General features: G+C 36.9%; 1 protein-coding gene and 1 non-coding gene across 4 annotated transcripts in view; one reads left to right on the top strand and one right to left on the bottom strand.

Annotated features, from left to right (window-relative positions):
• The window catches only part of LOC141440520 (uncharacterized), a 103,265-nt gene that overhangs the window by 62,807 nt on the left and 27,938 nt on the right, over window positions 1-12,520 (top strand). For all 3 annotated transcript variants that reach the window (XM_074105059.1, XM_074105056.1, XM_074105058.1), the window contains exon 3: window positions 10,832-11,101. In XM_074105059.1, the coding sequence (XP_073961160.1) occupies window positions 10,954-11,101 (148 nt within the window). In that variant the 5' untranslated portion in view covers window positions 10,832-10,953. The remainder of the gene's footprint in view (window positions 1-10,831; window positions 11,102-12,520) is intronic.
• On the bottom strand, window positions 6,489-6,560 carry TRNAE-CUC (transfer RNA glutamic acid (anticodon CUC)). Its single transcript has one exon. It is a non-coding gene; the product is annotated as a tRNA-Glu (tRNA).

Raw genomic sequence — 12,520 nt, 5'->3', positions numbered from 1 at the left:
ACAACGACCAAATCGAGAAGTATAGGGTTTTCATAGAGGCGTATAATCTCGCTAGATGGCGTTGGAATCGTGAGCTCCGTTTGACGTTTGCTTGCGATTGGCTCATTTAGTTATCTAACCAATCACGAGCAAACGTCAAACGAACCTCACGACACTAACGCCATCTAGCGATATTTCGCCTCCATCAAAACCCTCATTGATAAGTGAAATGACGAGTATTTTTACAAACGTTGAACAATATTCCGATAATTTTCTAGTATTGCTCTCTAAGCCTCTGATATCAATTTCATATATCAATTTCATAAAAACCGTTATGAAACCACATTAGCTCACTTTGCTCGCGCGGAATAAATTACCGTGAAATCGCTATTAAACCGATTATTACCGATTCGGTGTTGACCAACTATTACGTGACGGTAATATCAAGTAACACATGCAACTGCCTTAGTTGAGATGTTGGGAGTTAGCTTTTAGTGAGAGGCGTCTACTAATTTGCCATCTTTCTTGTGGCGTTAATATGGCGTCATACAATTAAGCACACATCCACCCACTGCTAAATAAAAATGTTTTTGTTATGGTGACAACAGGGCAGGTTTTGCAGGTGGTAGGACCTTGTGCAAGGTCCGCCCGGATTGCTACCACCATCTTGCTCGCTAATCCTGCCGTGAAGCAGCAGTGCTTGCACTGTTGTGTTTCGGCGTGGAGAGTAAGACAGCCGGTGAAATTACTGGCACGTGAGGTATCCCATCTTAGGCCTCTAGGTTGGCAACGCGTCTGCAATACCCCTGGTTTTGCAGATGTTTATGGGCGGTGGTGATCTCTTACCATCAAGAGACCCATTTGCTCGTTTGCCATCCAGTCAAATAAAAAAAAAAAAAAAGGGATAACCTAACTGGCAGAATATCAACGTTGCGAAGCAATTTGTGGCATCGTGCTGAGCCAGATTCCCTTTTTGTGTCCATTTTGCTCTTTCCGCTTTTGCTTTGTTTGTTTTTGTATGTCTTAATGTGACCAAATAAATACATTTTCTTTCTTTCTAAAACACCTGCCATTTCTATTTCAATGTTTGATACCTTAAAATCGGCTAAACCGATTTTTATCAAATGTAACTAAGAACCACCGCAATAAAAATCGCTTACACGTCAAAAAATCGCATCGAAATCGGAGCGTCTGTTTGTCCTACAATGCCTGAGCTAAACTTATAACACCCTTATTGTTGCATCTCTTACTCAAATCATAAAGCCGTGGTGGCCTAGTGGTTTGACCTATCGCTTCTCAAGCAGAGGGTCGTGGGTTCAAACCCCGGCTCGCACTCTGAGTTTTTCGAAATTCATGTGCGGAATTACATTTGAAATTTACACGAGCTTTGCGGTGAAGGAAAACATCGTGAGGAAACCTGCACAAACCTGCGAAGCAATTCAATGGTGCGTGTGAAGTTCCCAATCCGCACTGGCCCCGCGTGGAACTTGTGGCCCAAGCCCTCTTGTTCTGAGAGGAGGCCTCTGCCCTGCAGTGGGACGTATATGTATAGGCTGGAATGATGATGATGAAAATGATTACTCAAATCATAATTGGGTGTTAATGTAAGCTAAACGTCCGAGTGCTCGACATTCTAATGCCCAATAGACGACACCCTGCTGTCTGCCAACTATTGGGGCAGCAGGGCTACTACGAAACTGGAAGCTCGAAGTTCGTGTCGTGCGGTCCCTCTGATTTAATACGAGAGCGAGAGAGCACGACACGAACTTCGAGTTTCGAGTTTCGTAGTAGCCCTGCAGTGCCAAACACACGTACGTTTACCTTACGAGTACTTACATGTGAGAATCAAAGCCGTAACTGACTAAGAAAACGGTTCTCATTATAATAATATGTTATGGGAATATTAATTTAACACCATACCTTTCCAACAATCGTCTCTTTTGTTTGATTTTTCTTAAAAGATGTAAGTGGATATCTATTTTATTTATTTAGGTATTTATAAACTTTGGCACACAGAAAAAAATGTAAACATACGGTACAATAGTGAGAATAATTAAGGCAAGAGATCATTACAATTCAAACTTCATCATTCCGCAGTCTCAACCAATTCTTGACCAATATTGATTACGTGTATGCAAATTGAAAATCGATAGATTCGGCAATCGGAACGAATGGGCTCTGTCATAAAGAGATGTTCCCATTTCTGTTTCCGCGAAGGAAATTCGTGTCTGTTGTCAATTTATCTTAATTGCATGAGAAGTGTTTTGAACGAATTTCCTATTTCTATCACGCCCTTCTTTAAAAGTAGGTACAGGTCGATTCACGAGAGCACGAATGGATTGAACGCAAGGAATGTCACTTAGACATTTTTGTAGGCAACTAACTGATACATGTCATTTTCATTAATCCCCGACGCAAAAAGAGGGAGGTTATTATAAGTTTGACCGCTATGTGTATCTGTTTGCCTGTCGGCACCGTAGCTCTTAAACGGGTGGACCGATTTGAATGCGGTTTTTTTTATTTGAATTCAGGTTTTCTTGTTATGGTTTTTAGACACGTTTCATCAAAATCGGTTTGGCTGTTTTTGAGATATTGAACTTTGAAGTGACAAAGTCGGGGATTTTACAACTTTCTGTTAGTTAGGTTATATTTGTGTGAACTGTATTCAAATAGGTAAAACACAGATATTTTCATGTGTTTACTCATTCGATCCATTCGTGACAGCTCTTGTGAATCGAACTGTAGATTGGTAGCAATTAGCAATATTCAGGTGACTGATCAGTTTACCTACAGTTAATATCTGCCACAGCGAAGCGTGCTGCAAAAATATCTGATTCATCCTACCGGCCCTAGAAACAGAGTCGAATGAGATATTTATGCACGCTTTGTTATCTCAGATATTGTTGCTGGTGACTGTACTTACTAAAGTCATAAACTAACACATCATGAAAGTTCCTAATCGTAATCTGCATTAAAAAAAAATTTGGTCTCACAAACTCTAAACTACTACTAGGTTAGGTTTGTTTTGATAAAAAAAATCTGGACAATTAATCTGTCATCTCCCAGGATAACAGGATCAAAGGAATTTGGGCACAAATTTGTGCCTCTGGAGAGAGGACAGGTTAATAAATTCAGAAGACAAAGAGTTATGACAAACAATACATTATGACAAACATTACATTATGCCTTTCAACAATTATGCGAACCACTCAATAAGATTCAATGCTTATTCTTAACCCAAACCAAGAATCAAATCGTTATACTAACAATCCACAATAAACGTAAACTAAAGCAGAACATTGCAAAAACGCGCAAATTGATAAAATCATACACAATTACCAACGGAAAGTTATTATTCTAAAAACAGTGGTTATGTAATGCTATTGTTCTACAAGAAGGGCCACGGACGGCAGCGAAGACAAATGGAGCGGTTACTGCAACGTGCTGCAATATAGCGAGAGTTCAATGGACAAAGTTTTTTTGGTCCTGCTATCCGTTATACCACAACTGCGGTCAGATTAGGCTCAAGATACTTACAAAAAATTTACTCTTTCTATTTTTAAAACAACTTTTTTTGCATAAAACTGACCGTGATTTGACCCCTATATCACCTGATGTTAAGTGCAGATGAGGCCAAGGGTGTATCTCACTGATTCAGTGACAGCCTGTTCACTCTAGCCTTGAAGAGCGCTAGATTGAATATATCCGGAAAAACAGAAGACGGGACTTATTTGATATGTTAGTTAATAGTGTAGATAAAAACTTTATTCACAACAATTCAATTCAATTTATTTCCATAAAATCGGTTATTAAAAAACTATGAAATAAAGCATCATTTCTTAATCTAAATGTTATAAAATTATAAAAAATACTTTTAGTTACTTAAATTGCTCTCAGAAGATATAGCACAGGACGTAGTTATGCAAACAGAAACCAACCCACAACTCCCCCAAAGTTTAGATAAGTATGCAACAAGTTATTCTAAAATGCACCTTCTATCAACTCGATAGAGTGCATTTCAGTAACTTGTTGCATACTTATTTAAATTTTTGAGGTGTTGGTTTTGCAGAACTACGTCCTATTTATTGAGAACTGGCGGAATAGTAGGTCCATATTTCTTACAACTAACTTAAACTATCATTAATAAAATCATTTACATCATAAAACCACTTACTTAACAAATAAACCCTGAGTCGTTCTCTAAACAATTTAACACTATTTATGGACAACAGCATGCGAAGCTCAGTCTGCCTACCCTGCTGCCTACCCTGCTGCCTACCCTGTTGCCTACCCTGCTGCCTACCCTGCTGCCTACCCTGCTGCCTACCCTGCTGCCTACCCTGTTGCCTACCCTGCTGCCTACCCTGTTGCCTACCCTGCTGCCTACCCTGCTGCCTACTCAAACACGCCCTACCTCAATACCTACGTTCAAAAAACTAGTACTTAAATGAATACCTATTTCACCAATAAAAACCCACATGACCTCGCTCTTTTAAAGACAAAGCACAAATTGTAAACCTCAGCAATATCTCCGATAGCGATAGCATCTGTTTCCTACTAATGAATTCCATAAACCATAAGACAATGACGGTAGCACTCACTTCCTATTTAACAAAACACGCAAATGCAGCAAGAAACTTTATCCTCATAGAAATAAATGAAAACCAACCGCAAACGATAACCTTGCGTGTCCAGTCCAGTTACAATTTTAGTGGGGAAAATTGACATTGAAGTTTGGCCCTTGAGTGAAGGGATTATAAGATTGATGAAGACGGCAGTTTTATGGTAGTATTGGTAATAGACGTGAAGTCAGTAAGGAGAATCGGTTTGTTACGACGGTCTGCCGCTTTTACGGTCAATTTTATGCAATTTTTCAATCGGTTCCGAGAACGACATCTGTTTATTGTTAGTTAATATTATGAAAGCTACATTTGGTGCCGTGACCACGATTAAAAATATATGTTTCTGTTAAATAATACATTTTTAATTCTAGTTTTTTGCTGACTGTACAGTCACCTGCATTAATATCTGCCACAACGGAGCGTGCAAAAATATCTGCCAGGTCCTATCCGCCCTGGAAATTAGTGGAATATTTATGCAGAATGCAGGTTTTTTATTTTTTATTTGACTGGATGGCAAACGAGCAAATGGGTCTCCTGATGGTAAGAGATCACCACCGCCCATAAACATCTGCAACACCAGGGGTATTGCAGACGCGTTGCCAAACCTAGGCCTAAGATGGATACCTCACGTGCCAGTAATTTCACCGGCTGTCTTACTCTCCACGCCGAACACAACAGTGCAAGCACTGCTGCTTCACGCAGGATTAGCGAGCACGATGGTGGTAGCAAATCCGAGCGGACCTTGCACAACCTACCACCTGCAAACTATAGGTGGCTGTACTATTTATTAACTGTGCTTGCATTTTCATCAAACATACGTAACTATAGCAAATTTCAAGTCAATTCGACCACTGGAAGTGAGTCATACTCGTAACTAACTTACAAGATCTGAACCAAGAACAACAAACGGGGCAAGTTAAATATAAGCTTGTAAATACTTCAGCTGAGTACCTAAAAGCTATTAAAATACACTTCTATCAAACCTCAAAACTGACTGGGTTTATTATTGTTTCTTGTACCAGGATTATCGTCCAAAATAGGGAGCGTTCAAGTATTACGTAAATTTACGTAAAAAGAAAAATGCTACGGCGCTACGATATACATTTAACTAGGGGTGACTAGATATTTGCGCTCTCGCCGTTCTCCACTATTCTTTCATATTTCGTTTTCTATAATTTTGATCGCACTAGACACAAACTATTAGTATGAAAATGAACTTTTATGATAAAAAAATGCTAGATCATTAACCTCTTTAACATACTCTAGTTATAAAAAAAAACAATAAGAATCCTTTCCAATTCACAAAATTAAAATCATTCGGATATCTTTTGCATAATGAACTCATAGCATTCCCTACATACAATGACATTAGTTACAAACAGAAATGCTACAAATAGAACAATAATGCTTGCAACTTGCGAATTCCCAAGCGTTGCAACTATAACTGATTTGTTCGATAAGATGCAATTAAATGCCGCTACTCGACAACAGATGGCTTACACAATGTTTGCGTTACGGTAATTGATTTTAAGCTTTATGACGTTTGTTATTAAATTGACATTTGTGTGTTGATAAATAGGTTATTTTGATTGTTTTTAACTGTCTTTTCATTACATTTTTAAGTGAAATAGTTTTTTTACAGTTCTATTACGGAAGAATTAAAACGGTGTCTCAATAACGGAATCCAACAAAATATGTAGTCCTCTCTGGTCACGCATTATAGGAATTGCTACCATAATCATTAATCATGGTTATGTTCAATGGAAATGCTAAATCTGCCATTTTAATATAGAAAATTAAACAGATAAAATATAGTCATTTATTAATGCCTCATTAATGAATAAAAGCGCTGAACTCTTGGATTGCAAAAAAAAATGCAAAAAGACATTCCGATACCGGGAATCGAACCCGAGCCTCCTGGGTGAGAGCCAGGTATCCTAGCCACTAGACCATATCGGATCGTGTCTGTGTTGACGAAATACGTAAACTTAAGATAAACTGAATCGGAAATGTTATTAAGGCGTCATTCATTATTCTATTGTACAACGTGTATTTTTTTACAAATGTTTTTTTTCCCGAGCACCAATTATTATGTGTGTACCGTGTACAACTATTTCTGCACTGAGGTTTGAAGGAAAACATCGTGAGAAAACCGTCACAAACTTTCGAAGCAATTCAACGGCGTGTGTGAAGTTCCCAATCCGTACTGAGCCCGCGTGGGAACTACGTTCCAAGCCCTCTCAGTCTGAGAGGAAGCCTGTGTACAGCAGTGGAACATATATAGGCTGTTCTTTGCTTAGATCTTCAGTCCTTCTTATCTTCAGTCAGGTACAGTCAGCAACAAAGATAATATGAATATGAATACAGCAAAAGTGCAAAAAAATAAGGTGTACACGACCTTAATGTTCAGGCAGTAAAGTCCTGTATACATATTTTTGGCACTTTAAAAGTATGTATATTTTTGTTGCTGACTGTACCAAAGTGACTTATACTATCGCTATCACTAATAAGCAATCATACAACCTACGACGTTCCAAATCATTAAATAACGACTTTCTAAGAAATTCCAAACAATTTGCTACCCGGTTATTGTTATAACGAGCTGTAAGATTGGAAGATCGTTCCAATTTCCCTCTGCCGTAAATGACGGCTTGTTAGGCAAACCTGTCAATCTCCGACGTATCACTGTACATTTGAAGTTCGCTCTCACAAAAAAGAGCATATTTAGGAAAAGGTAAAAGTTCTAACAAAAAAAGAAAATTTATTTTAATAAAGGTGTCTCAGGTAATCATAGTGTACTTAATAATTATATTTATTTGATTAAATGATTTGCTTCTTGTAATTGATAATAATTCTATTTTTAACCGACTTCAAACAAGAAGGAGATTCTATGTACCAATGTTTTTTATGATATATGTAAGTAAATGCAAATTAGCCTCAAAATAATACATAAAGCGGAAACATATAATGTATTACCCTATATTATTTACGTAAATTAGATTGATTAAATTCAAGATATTTATATATTGTTGAACTTATATCATAAACCCAAATTGTGGACGTCTTAAATTAAAATAGATTATTTTAAAATATAGTTAGTGCGTTATACTGTCTTGGATTAGCTGAGCTAGAAACATTTTGTAATCACGTAAAAGAATTCACCTGAATTTCGTCCATAAATAAATTAATAAACGTCTTCTATTGTACAGCCAACTAGTTTTATTCCTAGGCCACCAGAGAACCGTGTCGTATTTACATTTTACGTCGTTCAATAAACATCTGATGGGCTCAAAGTCACACCGAGTCAGAGGGCTATGGAGTGGGCTATGCTCGGGGTTTCTCTGCGGGATAGAATCAGAAATGATGATCCGCAGTAGAACTAAGGTTACCGCCATAGCCCCAAGAATTACGAAACTGAAGTGGCAGTGGGCGGGGCACATTGCTCGCAGGACTGATGGCCGATGGGGTCAGAAGGTTTTCGAATGGCGTCAGCGGACCGGGAAACGAGCTGTCGGTAGGCCTCAGACAAGATGGAGCGACGACCTGGTTAAGATCGCGGAATCGCGGGGATGCGAAAAGCACAAGACCGGTCTGAGTGGAGAGCCTTGTGGGAGGTCTATGTCCAGCAGTGGACGTCTTTCGGCTGACATGATGATGATGATAAACATTGTTGTTACCTATAAACAAATATTTTTTTACTGTGAAAAGGTCCCATGATTGCCCAGGACAGGGCAGGAATCAATTTCGTTGTCTATCGAAGTTTATACCTAAAAGTTCTGCTTGGTGTTTGTTCCATGCGTGACGTTAATAGTTATGACGGCACTTAGATAATACAGTGTTATTTTAAACAGCTAACACTTCACAAGCCGCAGGGTGTAATATAATAAAATAATGGTGTACTATCACGATAATGGAGCTGATTATCTGTCAGTCCATCACATGACTTTCATTACTTTCACTTGACAATGGTTGCTTGTATTATAATGTTGTGTTATCGTTTTTGCTGGTTAACTATGAGTTAGTCAATGGAATTTGTAATTACATATTTGTGAAAAGCAAGGTATTATTACTTATTACAAATGTAAAAACAAGATATCCTGTTATTTGAGTTGATATAGGCAAAAAAAAACTAAGCCGCTATTTTTACAGATAACGAAAGATTATGCACTGTCAAAGTTTAAAAAATAAAATTATATACTAACAGTCAAAGTGATCTTGTATGTTTGTTTGTTTCTCAATACTTATGTAATTATATGTGCATAGTTATTCATTGTACCTACAACACGTGAATTATTTACAGGAAAAACAGATTTCCAAAGGCAAACTTCTTTCATATCATTCATTGTGTTTTTTTATTGTGTGTTTTTTTACCATGAAGTAATTTCGCTATGGGTAGTACAGCCCAAGCCTACTCATTCTGCGGTGACACCTGTACTACCAGCAGAGCGTGTATAGGCCAATGATGATGACAATGAGGTAATTTCGCAACCCAGTCATCTTAGTTCGTCGACATGCGTTCTTACTTGACCGCCATAAACGTGGCGTCTTTACCCCCATAACAATACAGTTGTTATTACAATGACGCGCACAAACAGGTGGACACTTTCGCCACATTCCGCTGCGCGGGCGCACGTGTGATTTAATGACTATTGGTTGGAAAGGGGGCGGTGACATTAACGTGGTGGAGTAGCCTACTTATATTTAATTCATGGAAAACATTGAAATCTTGGCTGTTGCCAATAGCTTATAATTTTGCAAATATTTATAGGTACATAACTATAGTGTCAAATTTGAGTTTCCAAACTTCATTAAACCTACATTTTTTTAAACTATAAAACAAGAGAAGATGATTTTATTACAATTGGGCTACGCATAACTTTTTACTGTGTAATTTGTTTTTAATGTTTTTTTTTATTATTTTATTAGGTTTTTATGTTAATTTTTTATAAATAAAGCTTGCCAATGCGTTTTATTGAACTGAAAAACAATACATGTAACTTTTATACAATTACAGAGAAAAGCGTTATAGACAGAGCGAGTCTATATGAAGTCATTTTAAATTAAATTTTCAATCAAATATTTTTTCAGCTAAACATTAGCTGTGTTGTATGTATATTTTCATAATAATATGACAAGATGTTAGATAACTTTATGCTATTAAATTTAAATAGACTTGGGCACTTACGGGTTGAATAATTAATTACCTGTTTATATTTAATTATGGCATTTACACATAAATAACATAACCATTGCCAGTTGCAACTGTTTACGACCTTTTTATGACCAACTCTGTGATCGATTACGATTCCAAGGAAAACGGTTATTAATATGAATATGAATTCATAATTTTAGTTGTAATTCGTGTTTGTGGTAAAGACTGCAATACTTCAGTGATTAACCAACATGTCATTCATAACTTTTAAAATTGCACTTTATAATAGTCTTTATTCAGTTTGTATCTGCATACTTTACTTTCACATTGGTATTATAATTATGTAGAATTGAGTTTCGGACCGATTCGTAGTCTTTCCTCTCTTTTCTCTTGGTATTATTCTGAATGAAACTGTATTTCTTTATAAAGGTATAGTTTGTTTTTGGATAACCATGTTTGGGGCATTCATGTTCGACACACCAATTTTGGTTTTTAGATGCCACCCTCATTTCACACGTAAGTGTTACATGAGGGTGGCATTTAAAAACGATCAAAAAATTATAATAATTATTATTATTATTATAAAAAATCAATTTATGAGGGTATGTAATGCATTAATTTATGTTCGTTTATTCTTAATGCCTGCGTTGTTAATCAATTGCTGAGGGAAGTGTCAGTTCTAGAATCTTTTAATGATCAATTTTACTTTCCTTGACAAAAGTATAGGATGTCAACATTTTTTTTTCGACTGGATGGCAAACGAGCAAGTGGGTCTCCTGATGGTAAGAGATCACCACCGCCCATAAACATCTGCAGCACCAGGGGTATTGCAGATGCGTTGCCAACCTAGAGGCATAAGATGGGATACCTCAAGTGCCAGTAATTTCACCGGCTGTCTTACTCTCCACGCTGAAACACAACAGTGCAAGCACTGCTGCTGAAATGAATAGCACGAAGGTTCTACCCTGATACATGATTCAATTTGTTCAACTGTATGTACTTATTGTCTTAGGTACTGCTAATCAAAGGCCAGCCATTGGTTCTTAATTTATATTACAGTTTATTTCTTTTGTTTCAGATTATCGAACCAATAAGAGAGAGTGCCAAATAAAACCAAACTACAGCCAAAATGACGTAACCAAAAGTGTCACCAAAGTGTTTATCAAAAAATGTGTGAAAGCCAAAGTTGAAAAATAAAAGATGGCGTTAAAACTAACATTGTGTGTTGTGGCGTGTTGTGTTGCGAGTGCGCTGGGGCATGTGGCGCTCACGTACCCTCCTGCCAGGAGGTACGATTTGGACTTCCTGGATAATGTACGGACGAAGCCGCCTTGTGGGATGCCGAAAGGTATAAATTTGATGATAATTTAATTATTTTTTGCAGCTTTGATGTAAGTTTTTGGTACAACTGATCTCATGAAACGCGTGCGCATAAATACCACAATTTACTAAAGAAATCGGATACCTAAATGTTGCCTGTGACTTTTACTGTATAAAATTCGTTTATCGCTATTCCGCAAGAACTATGCAATTTTCCAATATAAAAACTATCCATGTGAACATATTTATAAAGATACCTGTCATGATCATAATCTTGAAGTTCAAAATTAATTAAAAAAATCAAAAACTGCCTTACAAAACTTTTGATTAAACACTAAAAAAGGAAAAAATAAGTCTAGTAGCCTAGAACTCTGTTAAGTATCTTAAGCTTTATATAGCAGTCCGGACCCATTCAAAATAGTTACCAGCTCAAAAATTCCCTTGCAGTAACTAATGAGAGTTTCAAACGATGTAAAACGTACAAAGTGACTAAAATGGTCCAACACGTCTGTGTTGTCTGCACTTGTTTTGTTCTGTTGCTTCGCTCCAGTATGCCAAAAATAGTACATTGTTATACTTGTTTGTAACAGTAAACAAACCACGGCTCTAAGCCACTAACAAACACCCGGCATCTCGAGATATTACGTACGTCTAGAGAAGACTGCCCTGCGCAGACTCGTAACGGGACAATCAAAAACGAGGATTGTCGGTTTGAGTCGTTGATAGATAGCGATTATTCTAGTTAGTGAAAAATTGTGAGTCACATGACCACATCCGATAATGATCATGAAATCTAGCTCAAACACCTGAATATTTTGCAAGTTTTTCGAAATTATTAATTTAATTCGTGTTTTTGTAAGTAAGGAAAATCAGATTTTGTAACTGTCATCTTAGCCCTTATTCAGGCGTAGCGCATAATAGCGACCTAATAAATATATAAGTACAAAAATGTTCAACTTTGAAGTAAACTATAAAATCAATTGAAGTAATTGACAACTTATTACAATCAATACAATACAAAGACTCTTTATTGTACACCAGACATAGTAAGCGATCAGATACACAGAAAAAAATATTACAAGGTGAGCAATACTTATCGCTTAAGAATCTCTTATGAATAAGGACTAGTTTAACAATCAATTTTAACAGCAATACATCTAGTATTATATCGTACATATAATATACAAAATAAACAATTATTACAATCTTTCTTCTTTTTTATCATTTATTTAAACAAACGCATTAACAAAGGGTACAATTGAAGTACTTACTCGTATACTAAGCTATCCTAAAAATAACCTAACTATAATATACAATTCCCCCAAGTCCTGTCGCTGCGGAAGAGAGCCCATAAGGCTGGCTGCATTTCCACGCTGTATGTTGGGCGAAAAATGCACCAGCCCTATGTTCATTGGTAATTTCTTTTTTTTATTTCACGAAAAAGTTT

The sequence above is a fragment of the Choristoneura fumiferana genome, chromosome 22 (genome assembly GCF_025370935.1).
Source record: "Choristoneura fumiferana chromosome 22, NRCan_CFum_1, whole genome shotgun sequence".
Taxonomy (NCBI): domain Eukaryota; kingdom Metazoa; phylum Arthropoda; class Insecta; order Lepidoptera; family Tortricidae; genus Choristoneura; species Choristoneura fumiferana.
Note: the sequence above shows the minus strand (reverse complement) of the source record. Positions and strands in the feature narration are given on the sequence as shown.